The 22,059-nt window shown below is 45.3% G+C and overlaps 1 protein-coding gene across 2 annotated transcripts; it reads right to left on the bottom strand.

Annotated features, from left to right (window-relative positions):
• Nucleotides 1-983: 983 nt before the first annotated feature.
• Nucleotides 984-20,700, bottom strand: LOC120646949. Of its 2 annotated transcripts, none has more exons than XM_039923499.1 (5): nt 19,121-20,700; nt 18,329-18,454; nt 18,157-18,224; nt 17,872-17,929; nt 984-1,407 (listed from the first exon to the last, which is right to left on the bottom strand). In XM_039923499.1, exons 1-5 carry the CDS (start codon nt 19,178-19,180, stop codon nt 1,312-1,314), a joined length of 408 nt encoding a protein of 135 aa, XP_039779433.1. In that variant the 5' UTR covers nt 19,181-20,700; the 3' UTR covers nt 984-1,311. The 2 variants fall into 2 exon arrangements, with proteins under 2 accessions (XP_039779433.1, XP_039779434.1); XM_039923500.1 differs by having other exon boundaries at nt 20,102-20,698.
• Between the last annotated feature and the right edge of the window lie 1,359 nt (nt 20,701-22,059).

Genomic DNA, 22,059 nt, shown 5'->3' with positions numbered 1-22,059 from the left:
CCTTTTTCTTTTTTTCTCCTCTTCTTTTCTTTTTCTTTCCCTTTTTCCCCTCCTCTCATCTTATCCATTCGCCCCACCACCGTCGTCTCCTTCCTCGGCCTCGTCGCCCAGCTCCGCCGCCTTCTCCAAGCGGCGGCGGCCTACGCCGCCTCCTCTCCTCCCGACGGCGGCGGCGGCCTGCATCTCCTCCTGGCGGCCGCCCGTATCTCCTCCCGGCGGCGGCGCCCGCGCCGACTCCTCCACACGCCGGCAGCCCGTATCTCCTCCGCCCGGTCTCCTGCCGCCGCCCGGCCCCGCCGCCTCCACGGACCTCGCTCCGGCGGTCCGGCAGCCCTCCTCCCCGCTGCGCCGCGCCCCTGCGTGGCCGCGCGCACCCGCGCACGGGGGCAGAGTTGGGAAGAGCGAGGAGGAGCCGCGCAGAGCCACGTTCTCGTGGCTTCACCTCCCAAGTGAAAGCCGAAAACGGCTTCACGAGCAGCTTCGAGGACGGAGCTGCTGCGCGCTCACCCATTTGGCAGGGCTCCGCCCGAAGCCGGTGTTGGAGCCCTGTCAAACAGGGCCTAAATCATCCAAAGAATTTCTGGAGCACTGTGATTTGGTTCCTGTAGGTTAAGGGTTTATAGATTTATTAAGGATGGGTCCGTCTGGATCTATAAGCCGTAGCCACGCCCTCGCCCTACACACACAAAAAAAAAAGAAAAAGAAAAAAAAAGGTTACCGAGCATCCAGACCACTCTTGTGCGCATGTTTGGTGCTGTGCACTTAGCTCTTGACACCCCAGTGTTCCATCTGAAGCTGCCGACTAGGCCGACTTGTGATAGTCGCGGATAAATCGATGCTCCTGGAGTCGTGGTCGGTGTCAATTCACGGCCACTATACATTATGCGCACGATGCGCACCCTACCATTTGAACAATTAAATATTAGTAAACATAATGCAATATAAAAAGTAATAAACAAACTATATATATGGCATAGGGTGAATTGAATATGAAACCACCACATCCGGGTAGTAAGAAGATCATCAATATTTTAACATAGGCATCTATCCGGTATTTGAATCATAAACATTACAATATATCCGAGCACCAAGCTATCCTATCGATGAGGTGTTTGTCTGGCATTTCAATCATCAACATCACAGTACATTCGATCACCATGGTTATATTCAAGTACTAATCTATCCTAACATCAGGTATTTATTCGGCATTTGGAACATCAATATTACATCATATCCGAACAACATAAATCTACATATAACAGTAAGTATGCATAGCTACCAAATAAATAAAACTAAAAGCTAATCACCATGCTACACAATTTGCATGTTGAGGTCGATGCAGACTGCAGGTACCATGCATCGGACTCTTCTTGCTGGAGATGTAGGGCACACAAAAGCCGGCCGCAACTGGTAGATACAAAATCAACACGAGCTTCACTTTTCATGCATTCTTGCTTGGACTGCAACAACATAACAACAACATAGCCTTTTTCCCAAGCAAGTTGGGGTAGGCTAGAGATGAAACCCAAAAGAAATAAAGGTCATGGTTCAGGCACATTGATAGCTAGTCTCCAAGCGCTCCTATCCAAAGCTATCTCTTTAGAGATATTCCAATCCTTAAGGTCTCTCTTAACCGACTCATCCCAAGTCAGTTTAGGTCTACATCTACCTCTCTTTACATTATCGACCCGCTCAAGAACCCCACTACGCACTGGCGCCTCAGGAGGCCTCCGTTGGACATGTCCAAACCATCTCAGCTGATGTTGGGTAAGTTTATCCTCAATTGGTGCCACCCCGACCCTATCCCGAATAGCTTCGTTTCGGACTCTATCCTTCCTTGTGTGCCCGCAAAACCACCGCAACATCCGCATCTCTGCTACACTCAGTTGCTGGACATGTCACCTTTTTGTAGGCCAACATTCAGCACCGTATAACATTACCGTGCGAATTGCTATCATATAGAACTTGTCTTTTAGCTTTTGTGGCACCCTTTTGTCACAAAAGATGCCAGAAGCTTGACACCATTTCAACCAGCCAGCTGAAATTCTATGCCTAACATCTTCATCAATGTCGCCATCCTTTTGTAGCACCGATCCTAAATATCGAAAAGTATCCTTCTGGACCACCACTCGCCCATCTAGAGTAACGTCTCCCCCCTCATGCCTAGTCGCGCTGAAATCACACATCATGTACTCGGTCTTGGTCCTACTAAGTCTGAACCCTTTCGACTCTAACATGCGTCTCCACAGCTCTAACTTCCTATTAACTCCTACCCTACTCGTCAACTAGCACCACATCATCAGCAAAGAGCATACACCAAGGGATCTCACCTTGTATATGCCTTGTGACCTCATCCATCACTAAAGCAAATAAATAAGGGCTCAATGCTGACCCCTGGTGTAGGCCTATGTTAATAGGAAAGTTAGTGGTGTCGCCATCACATGTCCGGACAAACGTCGTCGCATCCTTGTACATATCCTTGATGAGGGTAACGTACTTAGTTGGGACTTTGTGCTTCTCAAAGGCCCACCACATGATATTTCTCGGTACTTTGTCATACGCCTTCTCGAGGTCAATAAAGACCATGTGCAAGTCCTTCTTCTACTCCTTATATCTCTCCATCAATTGTCATATTAAGAAAATCGCCTTCATGGTTGACCTTCCAGGCATGAACCCAAACTGGTTTTGGGTCACACTTGTCACTCTTCTTAGGCGATGCTCGATAACCCTCTCCCAGAGCTTCATCTTATGGCTCATCAGCTTAATCCCACGGTAGTTAGTACAACTTTGAACATCGCCCTTGTTTTTGAAGATAGGTACTAATATACTTCTCCTCCATTCTTCCGGCATCTTGTTTGACTGAAAAATGAGGTTAAAAAGCTTAGTTAACCATACTATTGCTGTCACCTAGGCATCTCCACACCTCAATGGGGATACCATCAGGGCACATCGCTTTACATCCCTTCATCCTCTTCAAAGCCTCCCCGATCTCTACCTCCTGAATTCTCCTCACAAAGTGTCTGTTGGTATCGTCAAAAGAGTCATCTAACTCAAGGGTAGAGCCCTCACTCTCCCCATTAAACAACTTGTCGAAGTACTCTCTCCATCTATCCCTGATCTCCTCATCCTTCACTAGCAGTCGATCTGTCCCATCCTTGATGCATTTTATTTGGTTGATGTCCCTTGTCTTCCGCTCGCGGATCCTAGCCATCCTATAAATGTCCTTCTCCCCTTCTTTCGTGCCTACCCGCTGATACAGGTCATCATACGCCTTACCCTTTGCTACACTCACAGCTCGCTTTGCAACCCTCTTCGCTAATTTATAACTATCGATGTTGGCTGCACTCTTGTCAAGGTGGAGGCGTTTGAAACACTCCTCTTTAATAGTCCTTTGCACCTCGTCGTTCCACCACCAGGTGTCTTTCCCCTCCTGTTTACCTCCCCTACTCACGCCAAACACCTCTGAGGTCACCTTCCGAACACATATTGCCATCTTTAGCCACATGTCATCTGTATCTTCTCCTTCTTCCCAAGGCCGCTCACCTAGCATCCTCTCCTTAAATGCTTGTGCCGCTTCCCCTCTAAGCTTCCACCACTTTGTTCTCGCAATCTTGGCACGTTTGTCCCGGTAGACACGTACCCGAAGACGAAAGTCCGCCACCACAAGCTTGTGTTGAGGGACAACACACTCCCCAGGTATCACCTTACAATCTAAGCAATCACGTCTATCCTCCCTCCTAGCAAGGATAAAGTCGATCTGGCTCGAGTGTTGTCCACTAGGAAACGTCACAAGATGGAATTCCCTCTTTTTGAAAACGGTATTCGCTATCAACAAGTTGTAGGCCAACACGAAGTTCAACACATCCTCCCCCTCTTGACTCCTGCTACTATACCCAAAATCCCCGTGCACTCGCTCGAACCCTACATTAGTCGCACCCACATGGCCGTTGAGATCTCCTCCTATGAAGAGTTTCTCGCTGGTAGGCACGGTACTATGCTATCTAGATCTTCCCAGAACTGCATCTTGGTGCTCTCACTAAGGCCTACCTGAGGGGCATAGCCGAATCTCTAACTACCATCCAGATTAGGATAATCCGGTCGCCTTGCCTTTTAACCTCTACGACTCCATCCTTAAGGCTCCTATCAATCAAGATACCTACACCATTCCTACCCGGTGTTGCCCTCGTGTACCAAAGCTTGAAGCCAGTATCTTCAACCTCCTTCGCCTTCTGGTCTTTCCATTTAGTCTCCTGAACGCATAGAATATTTACACGCCTCCTAATTGCTACATCAACTAGCTCTCTCAACTTACCCGTTTGGGACCCTATGTTCCAGCTACCTATACGAATTCTAGTTGGCTCGGCTAACTTCCTTACCCTTCGCACCCGTCGAGGGAAGTGCGAAGACCCTTGCTCATTTTTCACTACACCCGGGCGTAGATGTAGCGCGCCACTCAGGTTGCGACGACCCGACCCTTGCTCACTTATCATCGTACCCAGGTCACGATACGACGCGCCATTGGGGGGATGGCGACCCGGCTCTTGCCCATTTATCACCACACCCGGGTTTCGATGTAGCGCGTCGCTAAGAGGGTTACGCCCCAACGAGTTTCTTATGGGTTTCCAATCCATTAGAGTGGCTATTTTTATGCTGGTTTGCCAAAACCTAATGCAACCCTCCTCCTTTACCCGGGCTTGGGACCGGCTATGCTGAGACGACTCAGGAGAGAGAGTCTTGCTTGGACTGCAAAAGGATAATAATTTAATATCTAACATGTGTCATGTAGTTGTAACAGCAAATTCCAAATGATCTGCTACTTGTATGCATTTCTAAAAACAGACGGCAGGTTCCAATGTCAATGCATAAGGAAGCTAGCATGTGTCATGTAGATGTAACAACTGTAGGAATATGGGGTAGCAAAAACAAAATTTTTCTACCACATAAATCAGGATTACTGCAGTTATAGATCACGGAATTACCACTAGACGCGCGGTTGCGGAACTTCTGTAGCGCGTCGGTGTAGTGCAGATGGAAGCCGGCAGTGCAGTTGCGTGAACCAGCTCACGAATGGCTCGTCCTTGTGCAGCAAGCGCAGCACCTCCACGAAGTCCACACGTACGGGAAGAAGCATCGCGATCCGGACTGCTAGGTCCGCGAGGGCGACCTAGGGCTCGGCGCACAGGAGGGAGGGGATGGTACTGTAGCAGTGCTACTGTTCATGCACGGGTACTGTAGCATGGTACTGTTAACGCGCGGGAAAAGGCTAGGGTTAGCCTTGGGTGCATGGGCGGAGCCAGGGGTATGCCCCTGTATTTCTTGGCATACCCAAGATTTGAGAGGAAATACTAATAAGTATATTCTTAAAAAATACTAATAAGTATACACAGATTTAGGGTATCTCCAAAAGTCTTTCTAAATTATACTCTCTAAATTATCATTTGAGAAGTCTTCTTCATAAAAATTATTTTTAGTTTTTCTATATTTTGTGTACACTCTATAAATTCATTTTCGTTATCTATTTTTGGATTATTTTTCCATTGAAATCTATTAAAATCTATATTCCTAGTAATGAGGAAAGATACTGTCAAATGTGGCTCATAGACCCAATACGACAAATCCCACGAATGAAGCCTGTGCTGTGTGCCGTGATCTCGCTGCTGAAGGCGGCTCCCCGCTCAGTGCTCCCCCGCTCAAGCGATCGGTGACCGGCGACCTAACGGTTTCGCGACCTTGCATCATCGCCCCTATCGGATATCGCTCGCATGCTCTCCTCCTAGCGCGAGTTGCAAAGGGTTGGGGCACCGGCGGCCAGGCACTGGCGGCAAAGGTGCCAAGCGATGCACCTTCTGCGACCTTCCTTCTCCCGGTGGCCCTCCTCACAACTGTTTTGTAATATTATTTAATTATTCATGTTTAGAATTTATACTTTGGTTACTATTATAAAATTATCATGACCATTATAACTTATTGTCCATTATTTTGCGTATTTGCTTTGAATTTTTTTTAATATATAGCATACCCAGCCGTTGATTAGTGGCGGATGGCATACCCAACCATAAATTCTTGGCTCCGCCACTGCTTGGGTGCCCCCTTCCCCTTGCTTTTATAGCCCCTGTGCGTTCCCTTATGTGGGCTCCTCTTGGGCTCCACCTTAGGCGCCCCTTTTGGGCCTGAGAGGCCCATTAGTGCATCTAAGCTCAGTCTAATTTGAATCTCATCCTTATCAGGCTTCTTTCCCTTAAGTGTGTGATCCTATGAGCTCACATGCGAATAGACATGGCCCGAGTACTCTTACTCGGGCCAATAGTAGATAGCGGCCTCTAGCAAGACATGTCAACTCCTATACGCACGCAAAGATCATATCAGACGAGCCGTCACAATGTCATATACATGTTGTTCCTTTTGCCTCACGATATTTGGTCTAGCTCCAAGCCAACCGCTCTTTCTCGATCCTGTGATTCGGAATCCTTGGTTAACTCTTAACCCCAGCATGGCCATGCATTTCCTGATCCGAATCACTCGAGGGGCCAAGAGATATCTCTCTCTTGTAGAGAGGGGCAAATCCCATCTTTACCGACTATGTCTCACAGCATGCTTCTTGACAGACCCGAAAGCCACCTTTATGACTACCCTGTTACGGTGCAGCGTTTGATGGCTCCTAAGTAAGTCGGTTCACATCTTGAGTACATACGACGATTTCAGGTCTTAGGACACAGTGTACATATTGTGTAATGAGAAGTCATCATCTCGTGTTGGGTCAGTTCAGTCTCATGTCTCACATGAGCCCACATTATTAGTTTGATATCCCCATGTCCATGACTTGTGAAACGTAGTCAATCAACTAATACATGTGCTAGTCTAATATTCATGTGTGTCCTCACATGAACTCCGACTAGGAACATTTTAGAATATCCATACAAGTAAAGAGTTTCACAAATACTTCACATAAGCATTAATCAATACAAGTTGTCATCCATGAATATTCAAGAAATACTTTATTAATCATGAATACAAGGAAATATGATTGTCTCTAGGGCATATTTCCAACAGTCCCCCACTTGCACTAGAGTCAATCCAGAATGTATCTAATACCCATTGCTCTTGTGTGCCTCTCATGCTTGGGCTGTGGAAGGGGTTTTGTCAACGGATCTGAAATGTTCAGGCCCGTGTGTATTTTGCATATCTTGATCTCACCCCGATCGATGAACTCTCGAATGAGATGAAATCGCCGCATAACGTGTTTACTCTTCTGGTGATTCCTTGGCTTGCGCAATGGCTCCACTGTTGTCACAGTAGAGATCCAGCTGGCTAGAGGCATTAGGGAACACACCAAACTCAATAAGGAACTTCCTTATCCAAACACCTTCCTTCGCAGCTTCCGAAGCTGCGATGTACTCGGCCTCTGTCGTAGAATCGGCCACTGTCTCCTGCTTGGAACTCTTCCAGCTAACAGCACCACCATTTATTGTGAACACGTAACCTGATTGGGACTTTGAATCATCTTTGTCAGTTTGGAAGCTAGCGTCGGTGTAACCCGTTACAACGAGCTCTTCCTCACCTCCATAGACCAAAAACACATTCTTAGTTCTTAAGTACTTACGAATGTTCTTCACAGCTGTCCAGTGACTCGCACCTGGATCAGACTGGTATCTGCTCGTAACACTTAGAGCATAAGAAACATCTGGGCGTGTACTTATCATTGCATACATGATAGATTCAATTGCTGAGGCATATGGAACTTTGCTCATGCGCTCTCGCTCATCAGTCGTCGTAGGACACTGAGTCTTGCTAAGATGTATGCCATGTGACATAGGCAAGAACTCTTTCTTTGCCTCTTTCATGTTGAACCGCTTCAACACTTTGTCAATGTAAGTATCTTGGCTTAATCCTATAAGCCTCTTTGATCTATCTCTATAGATCTTGATGCCCAGTATGTATGCTGCTTCTCCTAAATCCTTCATCGAAACACTATTTTTCAATGAAGTCTTTACGGACTCAAGCATAGGAATATTATTTCCAATCAGTAGTATGTCATCTACATACAAGATTAGAAATGCAACATAGCTCCCACTTTCCTTCTTATAAACACAAGCTTCTTCTTCGTTTTTAATGAAGCCAAACCCTTTGACTACTTCAGCAAAACGAATATTCCAACTCCGAGATGCTTGCTTTAATCCATAAATGGATTTTTGAAGCTTGCATATCTTTCCAGCATTGGTCGGATCGACAAAACCCTTGGGCTGCATTATATACACGTCCTCAGTCAGATTTCCATTAAGGAAAGCTATTTTGACATCCATCTGCCATATTTCATAATCGAAATATGCAGCAATAGCTAGAATAATCCGAACAGATTTAATTATCGCCACGGGCGAAAAAGTCTCGTCGTAGTCAACTCCTTCAACTACTTGAAAAACCTTTTGTGACAAGTCGAGCTTTATAGATGTGAACATTTCCATCTATATCTTTCTTCTTCATATAGATCCATTTGCACTCGATGGTTCTCACACCATCAGGCGGGTCTATCAAGTTCCAAACTTGATTTTCCTTCATGGATTCTATTTCGGATTTCATGGCATCTTGCCATTTCTCAGAGTCAGGGTCTGTCATCGCCTCTGCATATGTTGCAGGCTCATCATTGTCTAACAATAATAATTCCCGCGCTGCGCGGAGGCTTGCTGACCTTCGTGGTTGCGAAGGTGCTTCTGTTGCCATAGGCATCTCAACTTGTTCAGCTACATTAGCGTCACTTGTAGAGTCATGTCCTATTGGCTCATCTCGAACTTCTTCGAGTTGCGCCGTTCTTCCATTTTTCTCTCCTTTGAGAAACTCTTTCTCTAGGAAAACTCTGTTCCGAGCGACAAACACTTTGCCCTCAGATCGATTGTAGAAGTAATACCCTAAGGTCTCCTTTGGGTATCCCACGAATATGCATTTATCCGATTTGGGTGCAAGCTTGTCAGACTGGAGTCGTTTGACATATGCTTCACAACCCCAAATCTTTAGAAAAGACAAACTGGGAGTCTTGCCAGTCCATATCTCATATGGTGTCTTATCTACAGATTTTGATGGCACCCTATTTAATGTGAAAGCTGCTGTTTCTAGAGCGTAACCCCAAAACGATAACGGTAGGTCCGACTGGCTCATCATTGATCAAACCATGTCCAACAGAGTTTGATTACGTCGCTCAGACACACCGTTTCTCTGAGGTGTTCCAGGCGGCGTAAGTTGTGGAACAATTCCGCAACTCTTTAGATGATTGCTAAACTCGTGGCTCAGATATTCACCTGCACGATCAGACCGTAAAGCTTTAATTTTCTTGCCACACTGATTTTCAACTTCACTCTGAAATTCTTTGAACTTTTCAAAAGTTTCAGACTTATGCTTCATCAAGTAGACATAGCCATATCTACTCAAGTCATCAGTAAAAGTTATGAAGTATTGGAATCCACCTCTAGCAATCGAGCTCATTGTGTGGCAGAACCGCCTAAATTATCCCGGCTCAAGTGCGTAAACCATCACCATAAAGGCAACATTAGCTTAAACGCACTTCAAACGGAACAATTTTTGGTCTGTCGGGTAACGTCCCGATACAACCACCGATGCACGGATCGAACAAGCATACCCCGCACGAAGGCGAGTTCAGAGATATTACAACCACAATTTTACAACTCGGGCATAATAACGGTTACATACCAGTTAAAAACATTATTACAAAGCCAACTTAAATAAAACAGTTATACAAGTTATGATTATAAGTTCAGAGTCTAAACAGCGGAAGATGAAACACGATGACTACATCACGTCGCAAAAGTATACCAAGCCAGCCCAAGCATGGTATCACTCGTCATAGTCATTGTCGGCCGAAGACGTATCCCATTCTACAGACCAGCCAGGAGGCAACGAGCAAGGATAGGTCAAGCTAGCGATCTGATCCTCAAAACTCATACCTGAAAAAGGGTTTCAACAGCAAGGCTGAGTATTCTAATACTCAGCAAGACTTAACCGACAACGGTTATAAGTAGCCCACCTTAGCTAGACTATGCAAGGCTTTGTAAGGCTCTGGTTTTCCTTTGCTGAAAAGCAATAAAGAGTAGGTCCTTACTTTCAAGTTTTAGCTTCAAGATTCTAGTTGATTAACCATTCTATGTAAGCAGCTACTATCCAATCATGGTGGAAATTATAGGCAAACAACAAGATTGATCAGAGTATTGTTGCTCTTATTACTCTGTGTGGCAGATCAATCAAGCAGTCTCATTTCATCGTGAGAGGCGGACGATTCTGAATCGAAATTCAACCTTGCAAGGATAACCTAACACACACGTTTGGAACACCGTCGGGTCGTTTCCAAACAACCGTTTGCCTTTCTTTCCGGCTCGTGGATAGGAACACTCTCCCCGACTACAGGGCTCCAAGGTCCACCCGTGCCCGGTCCACCCTTGTCCCTAGAAGTCGTAGTGTTGCGCAACATAAAATAAAACCTATCTCTAAGAGAGAGTGTCAGGTATATCCACTCCCCGGTCCAATCGGTTACTAGGCTTACCGCGTACCATATTTACGGCATGTGGCTAGTACGTTCAAAAACTTAACCGGCACTACCACACACCGCGACCTTAGTAAGTTTATCAACACAGACGGAGTATCACATAAGGTCATGATATCGAACACAACCCCGTCCGTCGTCCTTATATTGATAACAGAAAGTAAACAATCAATTCCTATAAAGCTCGCGAGTGACAGGCAATCACTCGACTTTTACCGGTCCTATAAGCTTAGCAATTATTCGAACTCAAGTCTAGTGTTCAGTACATAGGTTCCTAGGATCATGCATCTAGAGTTTCAATTCAACTCCTATGAACTGTAAATGCACAAGTAAAATAATACAGTAAATGATATTAATTTGAAATATAGGTTATGTCCGGGGCTTGCTTTCTCGGTAGTTGCTAACTATTTCAGCCCTAGGCTCTTCCGAACTTTGGTCCGGGGCTTCAGTTAGTTCCGCAGTGTTTACTTGAGCTTCGAGATCACCTCCGTCAGATTCCGGGATCAGCTCGTACGTCCCGTCCGATAAGGCAGTCGTGTCTATATGCAATGCAAGAACAACATTATAAACAAACATGGGCAATCGTTTATAGAGTAGTTAAATGACCAATTTAACTACACAAGGCATCCTGATCAACAGCACAAAAGAAGTTAACTAACTTCATAAAATGAGTGGTGGTGATTTCCTATATGATTAAATCATGGTTTGTAAATAAAACAACAACTCAGAGTACAAATAGTAATAAAATCTACCAAAATTACACTAAACAGAACATGAACAAAGTAATCTACCCTACAAAAATCATATCAAGACATGTAACCAATTAATCACAATAAATCATTTATGCAGGCAACACCTAGTACAAGCTTGAATTATACATATCAAAATAGATCAAAACAGAAGCTCAAAATTTAACAGGAGATCTACACAGGGATGATCTATCTACTGTGAATTTTTCATGATTTTATCTACACCCAAATAATTCTGAGAAAATAAATAAAACAGACAACAGATTAGCAAGATTTATTTTTAGCCCCTGATCTAGCCATGAACTAAGGGTCAAACTTCCTGGACAAGCTAATATACCCCAGAAGAACACTCAGGAATATTTTCACGATTTATTAAGAACAGAAACTATTTACCATGATTAAAGTCTACTAAACAAAGATTAAATCAAATAAATAGCTACACAAGAGAACTGATCATGAAATTTTTATAGAAAAGCTAGTGTAACAAGAGTAAACTACCACAAAAATTTCATAGCTATACCAGCTTTCAAGCATCAGATAAGAAAAAGAGTAAATAACTAGTATTTATAAACCTAGTAACACAAATCAAAATTTACAGCAAAAACTTGCAACTAAAGCCTAACATATTCTGGTTCTACTGCATAGAGCTCTTCAAGAGGATTCCAAAACATCAAGATTTTCCATTTTACGAATTTTCTACGAATTGATCTAGAATTTCAAAGATCACAGCAAACTATTACAAACAAGTCCTTAGAGCACTATTCCTCTGAGTCTAGAGCTTCGCAGACAGCCCCCTGGGCTTTTCCAAATTCTAACACCGACGTCCCTGGCCGGGTCAGAGAGGGGAGGCGGGGTTTGACCGGCCGTTTCCCGGCGAGGGGCTCACCGGCGGCGAGGGTGGAGGGGTGCGTGAGCCTCACGGGTTCAAGGCGCACCTCTGGGTGCTTGGAATCAAGGCTAGGGTGGTCGGAGAGGGGGTGTCGACGGCGAGCGGCGGCTTGCGGGCTCAGAGCACGGCGGCGGGGTGGCTCCGGTGGTGTTCGGGTGAGGGGAAGTGGCCTGGGAGCTGCGCTAGGACGAGGCGACGCTAAAGGTGGGGGCTGTAGGGGTGGAGCGGGTCTGCAGTGGCGGCTCCGCGGCGGGGTGGAGCTCGCCGGGGTTCAAGCGGGGCGGCGGTGGTGTTCTGCGGCGTGGGAGCGAGGATAGAGCAAAGGGATGCACGAAAACGAGTCCTGGGATAGGTGTAGTGCTCGGGTGCTCGCTAGAAGAGGGCGGCGTGCTCTGAAGGGGGCGCTCCACGGCGGCGTCGCGGTGGCGGCCGTCGGGGCGGTTCTGGAAGCGGCGGGGCGCGTGGCTCGGCCGGGAGGCTCCAGCACGAAGCAACAGGAAGGGGAGGAGGTCGTCCGCGACGCGTGGGCGCCAGCGCACGGCGGAGTAATGGCCGGGAAAGCCGGGAAGGCGTCGGCGGGCGGCGCTGTCGGTGGCCGGCGACGGGAAGCAGAGCAGGGAGGTGGGAGATGGTGATAAGGGCGATTTTGCAATTTCCAAAAGTTCCAGGGACCTTTCTGTAAACAAGCAATAACTTTTAAACTAAAGCTCAAATGGAAAAGTGCCCAACATGAAAGTTGTTCAATTTTTCAAGATCTACAACTTTGATGTTGTGCCAAAATTTATTTGACCAAAGATTCAAGAGCTAAAATTAAAAACATTGAAGGGATTTTGAATTCTAGGAAATTTGTCTTTTTCAATGCAAAATCACTTCAAATGTAGACTTACAAGCAAAAATGACTACCATGCATTAAATGCACTGAAATTTTGCACAAACACCCTCCATAAAAGCTATAAACACAAATAACTATATAAAGGACCTTGCATAAAATCATAATTACACATATAACCTTTCATAATTACAAAAAGATCCTTTTTAAGCATTTCAAGCACAAGATGCATATCAACAAACACAATTACTGTGCAGACACCTATTTAAATTACTGTGCAAACACCCGGGGTGTTACACATTGGTCCACATACATCAGTATGTATGAGTTCCAGTAAGTCCGATGCTCTCTCTGGAAAACCTGTGAATGGCGTCTTGGTCATCTTGCCTAGCAAACAAGCTTCGCATGTCTCGTATGACTCAAAATCAAACGAAGTTAGAAGTCCATCCGAATGGAGCTTCTTCATGCATTTCTCGCTTATATGACCGAGACGACAATGCCACATGTAGGTAGGATTCAAATTAGTAAGCCGAGGCCTTTTAGCATTAATATTACAGATAGGTGAATCATCAAGATTTAAAACAAATAGCTCATTCACAATGGACGCAAAAGCCACAAACATATTATTCTTAGAGATAGCACAACTATTGTTTTCACTCGCAAAAGAATAACCATCCTTCATCAAACATGAAGGAGACAGAATGTTTCGACTCAAACTAGGAACAAAATAACAATTACTAAGCTCCAAGACAAATCCTGACGGTAGGTGAAGTTGCATCGTCCCGACGGCCACAGCAACAACTCTTGCATTATTGCCGATGCGGAAGTCAACTTCTCCTCTTTCAACGCTTCTACTCTTTGTCATTCCCTGCATCGAATTGCATATATGAGCAACCGATCCGGTATCAAATACCCAAGAATTAACATAAGAGTCAGCGAGAAATATTTCTGTAATATGAACAACAAACGTACCCGAGGTGGAAGAACGATTCTTCTGTGTGGCTAGGTACAGCTTGCAGTTTCTCTTCCAGTGTCCTGGCTGGTGACAATGAAAGCACTCCTTGTCTGCAGCTGTTTTAGGTTTAGTCTTGAGTGTAGGGTTTGGCTTGGGGTTCGCAGCCTTAGCCTTGCCCTTCTTCTTCTTCCAAGAAGAACCTTTCTTCTTGAAAGTAGGCTTATTCTGGACAGCCATCACATGGCCACCACTTGTGCTTTTCTTGATGTCACTCTCTGCCGTCTTGAGCATGCCGCACAGCTCATTCAAGCACTTCTCAGCCCCGTGCATGTGGTAGTTCGAGATGAAGTTCCCATAGCTTGGCGGTAAAGAGGCGAGAATAAAATCAGTGGCCAACTCTTGGCCAAGTGGGAAGCCCAGCTTCTCTAACCCCTGTGTGTAACCAACCATCTAGATTACATGCGGACCCACTGCAGCGCCTTCTACCAGCTTGCTCTCGACAAAGGCCTTGGAAACATTGAACCTTTCAGTCCTGGACTGAGTTTGAAACATGTCCTGAAGTGCCACGATCATATCGTGTGCCTCATGGTTTGTCTTGAACTGCATCTGTATGTCAGGTTCCATGCAAGCGAGCATAAGGCAGCTTACTTTAAGGTTGTTGTCACAAGCCTTTCTGTAAGCAGACTTTTCCTCAGCAGGTGCATCATCAGCAGGCTCTTCTGGTAATAGGGTATCTAGAATATTTTTCTTTTTCTCTGCCCTGAGAACAATTCTCAGGTTGCGGATCCAATCCACATAGTTAGTCCCATTCAGTGTGTCCTTCTCAAGGACCAAACACAATGAAAAAGATTGGGTGTTATTTCGGACCATGATCTACAACAAAATAATAATGCAAAATACTAAGACAAACGTATTCATGATGGAGTGAACGATATTAAGCAATTAACGGAATTTACTCCCACTAAAATCAATATCCCTCTATTGATTCTTAGCGATTCAAGACCCACAACTATCAAGTCGACTAGTGAGCTTTAGCACCACCGCTAGAAGACTAGATAGATCGGTAAGCAACTCATTGCTAATCATATCACATATGACTCTTGTTGTTGGGTGACATCTCCATGTCTCGCTCCCAACATTTATGCCCCTAGGTCCTTAACCGTTAAGATGACCTTGTCAAGCTAACCAACCCTTTATACATGCATGTATCCGATACAGCCTGTCTAGTCAAGGAAAACCAGTGGCGCCCTAATTTCATAGACCCACCACCAATCGTACAAGACATGTGACAGTGCAAGGTTTAGTTGGTAGGGCATGATGGCTCGAAGTTTGTGAGGGATCGTTCTACTTCTACTATGACACACGTAGTATTAAAACGTCAAGAACGGCAAGCACATAATTGTGAATCAGTATGGCCCTTGTTCTTCTGGTGATCTCCATCTCCATAGAACTTGTTCGCCATGTAGATCTCCATCTTCATAGAACTTGTTCACCATGTTGATCTTCATCTCCATGTACATGTGCACCATCCTTCATGTGATGAAAACTCCAAGAACTAGAACTTGCTATTACACCTAATAGCTAGTAAATAAAATTACATTCACAACTTGGATCATCACAGGTTGGCACGCATGCCATTACATCAAATGCAACAATTCATATGGCTCCGACTGAATTGTCATAATCACGACACGCAGGTCATGAAACAATTACACACATGCATCACATACACATAGAGGCTATACCGATCACAAAACCTGCAAAACAGAGTTATGCGATTTCGACGTCCGAACTTAAAACGCCGAAAACTCTATCTTCTGGGCTGAATTTCGCAAATCTAAATTTCGCGAAAATAGCAATGCTGTTCTGAACCAAGTCTAACTTTTTCTGTAGATATAAATCAATATAAAGTTCGTATGCAAAAGTTATGACTGTTTTACTGTAAAACACATTTTTGCAACAAAACGGAATTCGCAGTAGATCCAATCTACTGCCCTATGCATCTCATGCATCTGGCTTATGCTCAAAGTTTCGATTCGACCAATCACATTGATCTCCAACCGTAGCGACCGGTTTTATGTGCATCACTTAACTCCGATGGCGGAAAACTGACCGGTAGGAGTATGTCGTAGCACAACCTTCGCAGCTAGTTTACGAAATTGGGTCATAGATCAATCTGAAACTACGCATATCTCCATATGCACATATCCGAATCTATAACGAGACAGCACTGGCTCTGATACCGCTGTAGGAATATGGGGTAGCAAAAACAAAAATTTTCTACCACATAAATCAGGATTACTGCAGTTATAGATCACAGGATTACCACTAGACGCGCGGTTGCAGAACTTCTTTAGCGCGTCGGTGTAGTGCAGATGGAAGCCGGCATTGTAGTTGCGCGAACCAGCTCACGAACGGCTCGTCCTTGTGCAGCAAGCGTAGCACCTCCACGAAGTCCACACGTACGGGAAGAAGCGTCGCGATCCGGACTGCTAGGTCCGCGAGGGCGACCTAGGGCTCGGCGCACAGGAGGGAGGGGGTGATACTGTAGCAGCGCTACTGTTCAAGCGCGGGTACTGTTAATGCGCGAGAAAAGTCTAGGGTTAGCCTTGGTGCCCCCCTTCTCGTTGCTTTTATAGCCCCTGGGCGCTCCCTTAGGTGGGCTCCTCTTGGGCCCCACCTTAGGCGCCCCTTTTGGGCCTGAGAGTCCCATTAGTGCACCTAAGCCCAGTCTAATTTGGATCTCATCCTTATCAGGCTTCTTTCCCTTAAGTGTGACCCTATGGGCTCGTATGCGAATAGACATGGCCCGAGTACTCTTACTCGGCCCAATAGTAGACAGCGGCCTCTAGCAAGACATGTCAACTCCTATATGCACGCAAAGATCATATCAGACGAGCCGTCACAATGTCATATACATGTTGTTCCTTTTGCCTTACGATATTTGGTCTAGCTCCATGCCAACCGCTCTTTCTCGATCCTGTGATTCGGAATTCTTGGTTAACTCTTAACCCCAGCATGGCCATGCATTTCCTTATCCGAATCTCTCGAGGGGCCCAGAGATATCTCTCTCTTGTAGAGAGGGGCAAATCCCATCTTGATCGACTATGTCTCACAACATGCTTCTTGACAGACCCGAAAGCCACCTTTATGACTACCCTGTTACGGTGCAGCGTTTGATGGCTTCTAAGTAAGTCGGTTCACATCTTGAGTACATACGACAATCTCAGGTCTTAGGACACAGCGTACATATTGTGTAATGAGAAGTCATCATCTCGTGTTGGGTCAGTTCAATCTCATATCTCACATGAGCCCACATTATTAGTTTGACATCCCCATGTCCATGACTTGTGAAACGTAGTCAATCAACTAATACATGTGCTAGTCTAATATTCATGTGTCTTCACATGAACTCCGACTAGGAACATTTTAGAATATCCATACAAGTAAAGAGTTTCACAAATACTTCACATAAGCATTAATCAATACAAGTTGTCATCCATGGATATTTAAGGAACACTTTATTAATCATGAATACAAGGAAATATGATTGTCTCTAGGGCATATTTCCAACAACAACAAATTCCAAATGATCTGCTACTTGTATGGTTTTCTAAAAACAGACGGCGGGTTCCTAATGTCAATGCATAAGGAAGGCACCTCTGATTTAGTGCTATAGAATCTCATATTTATCTATCCAATCAAGCTAATTTCATGGGATTTGACATTTTTCATAAGTTTGATATTTTTAAACAACGTATAATGACCAACTTGGTTACCCAATAAGACTATATCAATTTCAGGCTGGTTTATTTAATATATGCATGGATGCTGCTAATCTATAGCAGAAATTTCACCTCCAAACCTTTTATAAGCTGGAAAGGAACAGAGAAGAGATAAACTCACCCTGAGACACTGCTGCTCGAACCCAAGAAGACATTGCTGCTCAAACACAGGAAGATTGCTGCAGGCATAAGAAAAGCACAAGATGTAAGATCACACACTGAATAGCCAACTATTTGAGATCCAATATACACAGAGGTGGCAAATCAGCCAATTGTATAGGCAAATGCCAGACCATTGTGTATGAAAATAATACTTTTTTTTGCAAAGATTCAGAATAGCTTAAACACAATACTTCTTTCAGCTCATTTGATCTCATGATCTTAATCTACTGCAGCTAAGTCGTACCTAACTTTTAAAAAGGATGTTGCTTCTAGTGGGCGCAAAGTCATTTCTACTCCCTCATGTGGTGTGGTCTGCAGACCAACATAAGAAAGACAAATATAAATGAATGGACTCGCAAATGCACAAAACTGCATCTCCTGCTAAATGAGCATATATATTGTGGCAAAGATACTACCTTATCCACAGTAGTGCCTCTGCCAGTCTGCACCATGTTCATCTGCTCTTCTTTTGGCTGCGCTGCAGCAGCCGAACTTGCTGCCACGCAGGAGGATAGAGCTAGGCGAAGTGGGGTGCGCTGCAGCTGCAGTAGCACAGCCAAACATTAACCAGTTGTTCAAAAATGATCAGAGCTTCTGAAAAAAGTTTAAATTCTGTTGCTCCTGTTCACGACCCTCCCTGCTGAGTGCTGACACAGTGGCGGACCCAGGACTCAAGCGGAGCCTGGGCCAAGTCTACCCACGCACAGGCTATTTGCCTTGCTCTTGTCATGGAGAACGTATATGCATGCAAACTAACACATGCCATGCGCGCACTGACTCTTGAAGCTACTCAGATATGGTGCCTCTTGCAGACGGGAGCCCGGGCACGTGCCCAGGGTCGTCGGGCCCTGGGTCTGCCCCTGGGCTGACACAAGAAAAACATGTCTGAATCAATAAGCATATTTCCTAGACTGGAGAGCTCCCTCCCTATCATGGCTCTATTAATTATTCAGCAACATAAAACAAACAACAACAACATAGCCTTTTTTCCCAAGCAAGTTGGGGTAGGCTGGAGATGAAACCCGAAAGAAATAAGTTCAAAGTTCAGGCACATTGATTGCTAGTCTCCAAGCGCTCATATCCAAAACTATCTCTTTAGAGATATTCCAATCCTTAAGGTCTCTCTTAACCGACTCATCCCACATCAGTTTAGGTCTACCTCTACCCCTCTTTACATTATCGACCCGCTCAAGAACCCCATTACGCACCGGCGCCTCAGGAGGCCTTCGTTGGACATGTCCAAACCATCTCAGCCGATTCAGCAACATAAAAGCAGCAAAGAAATATTTTAGAAGTGGAAATTGTAAACTGAAATATTTCTGAAATTTAGTAAGCTGAATTTGAGAAACAAAAGCTTATTAGCTTATAGTTTCAGGTACAAAATGCATTATCAAATCTTGAATGCACAATAAGCTGTATTACGAAAACTATATAAAGAACTTGCAATGATGTAGAAGGCACAAAACCAGATAACATCACATTATGTCTGAAAGATTGCTAAAGTATTATTGATTCATCTAGCAACTGTAAATGACTTTGCTCTGATCCATGGGTGCATGGCTCAATGCCGCGGAAGAACAGTAAGGGTATCCCACTATAATTTGTTTTAGTTCAATGCCTACTATCTTTTCCCCCAAATGCAAGAAGCTAGCATGGTAAAAGGAGAGCACCTCCTGCAATAGGTGGTAAATTACCACCATATTCCGTTGTTGTTGTGTCTATAAACTATATATTTTTCCACTTCATACCAACCTAGATATTAATATCATATTTAAACAGACTAATATATTATTTGAACATCTTGTTGATCCTATAAATTTTATTGTTCATCGATCAATTTTATCACTGTACATAAACTGCATATGCAGCCGCAGCACCAACATGCATCAACAATTTCCTCCTAAGCTCCCTGCAGTCAATCTACGTGACCTAGAAAAGTGCAAAATATGTATCTAAATTTTCAAGGACAAAGATTAAACATCAGGGCACATCTAACGCGCCTAAATCAGTTTGGCATATACAAGGTCAGAGCTTCAAATCCAAGATCGATGAGCAGTCTACATCCACAATGAGGAATTTTTTTAGATCTATAACTTATTCAGGGAGAGAACGAATCCAATCAAAACGAAATCCCCCTTCCTACCGCAAGGAGAGGAGGGAGGCAGGGGCATTTCAGATCAATAACTTGCCTGAGTAGAGGACGAATTCAATCAAGAGAAATCCCCATTCCTGCCACAATAAAGAGAGAAGCATTAGGTCTGCCACAATAAAGAGAGAAGCATTAGGTCATGGCGTTGCTACCCAAGGAGGAGGATGGCGCAGGCAAGCAGCGGCGATGTCCTCCTCCCAGGCGGTGAGGCCAAGCGCCCTGGCATCGTCATCCATGTGGTTGCTCAGGGCAAGGTCTCTGTGCGCTGTGTCTGCCACAGTTGTTCCGCGCGCCGAGTCTGCCGCAGCTGTTCCGTGCGGCCACGAAGGCTGCTGTGCAGATGGGCTCGCCCCCTATGCCAACACCGCTCCACCACACCCCGCGGCTACCATATCCCGAGCTTTGGGAGCCTCGGCGAGGAGCAGCTCGCCCTCTCAGATCTAAGGGGCGGCGGGTCCTAGCAGCAGTGGCAGCAGTGGATGGACTCTGCGGCTCGATTCGCCCGTGGCTCGCGCCCCTGCGTCGAAGCGGAGGAGAGGGGTGCCGAGCATGAGGGCCGCGCCCCGTGGCGAAGGAAGCCCTGTGCCGCGGCGGAGGAGGGGAACGCCGAGCGCGTGACGAGGAGGGATAGAGGCGGCGGCGGGGAGCAAGAGAGGGAGGGAGACTACGGCAGGGAGGAGAGAGTAGGGGGTTAGGGTTCGGGGTTGCAGGAGGGGCTGAGTGAAAAATGACTCATGGGGGTGTTTCTGTAAAGACAACGGTATTATTGAATTTCTTCTTCATGTGTTGAAATAAACATTAGTTTGAGGGTATATGTAAAAAATAAACAAACGTGAGAACTGTAGCATCCGTATAAGCTAGATGTGGTTGTAATTTTTATAAAAGTGGAGGACATTTTTGTAAAATAGCCAGAGCTCGCGTGCGACACGCGTCCCCTTTTCGCGTGGGATGCGGGCGGAGCAGCACAGGGGGCTGGATTTTAACCATTCCGATGAGAGAATATCTGAAGTGATAGGAAGAGGGGATAAGGGAACCATGGAAGGTCACACATGGTGGGGGCGTGCTGAGGAATTAGGTGGATGCGGCAACAAGATAGCCGAGAGAGGGACCAAAAGCTGGCGCACACACCTACACAGTAGCCATTATCATTGGATAAAAAGCGTTGCTAGGCCACCGGGATGAATCAGATTCCCACGATATGTTATCCAACTCTGTCCAGGCTCTGTTCATGACTGGACACTTCAACCTGATCCACATGTGTTTAGTATGCGCCCCCACTGCCCTCTGTATCTGGTTATGTTAGTTTTTTCAATGTTTATTTGCTTGCATACAACAGAAACTTTGCAATTTTATCATACGTATCGTTGGGTTATGAAGTCTTATAGTCTGCCTTGGAATGGAATTTTGGGTAATCCCTTGTCCATCATGATCCTGATTGTTCTTGTTTTGATGTGTGTGCTCTTGCAAGAAACGTGCATGTAGTTAGTTTCTATTTCAAAGGTTCTGATTGCTTTTTTGGTTACTGGTTGCAATTCAAACTGTCCCTGTTTGTGCGGTGGGTGAAAACAATCTTCCGGTTGAATTCCTAAAAAAAACAGATCTTCACAGTCGAAGACGTAGGCAGGTCGCATCAACCCTGGCCGGCGGTGAGTGCATGATTTCCCACTAAAAAAAGATGAGATTTGTAGGTCAACACTAACAAACAAGCTGACCCAAAATATTTCCGTGCCCAGCCCAATCCAATCTTTCAGGATTTTTCCATCCCATCGTGTGCACAGCTCAATTTTTTTCTCCCCTAGTTCCTTTCCGCTATCAAGATCTGGTCCGTGATTTGTTAGTTCCAGGCTTTGTCTTGCGGCCATCATGAGGCTCAGCTCCAATCACCATCCCCTCGCATAGGATGCAGAGAAAAGTCTTAGGGCTTGCTGGAGGCTCCATCTTTTCCATGCCTTGGCTGCTGACATTTTGTGCTCCTCCAACCGGCACTAGGGCGTGCAA

Source organism: Panicum virgatum, chromosome 9K (genome assembly GCF_016808335.1).
Source record: "Panicum virgatum strain AP13 chromosome 9K, P.virgatum_v5, whole genome shotgun sequence".
Classification (NCBI taxonomy): domain Eukaryota; kingdom Viridiplantae; phylum Streptophyta; class Magnoliopsida; order Poales; family Poaceae; genus Panicum; species Panicum virgatum.
The sequence above is the reverse complement of the archived record's forward strand: the minus strand, read 5'-3'. Positions and strand labels throughout refer to the sequence as shown.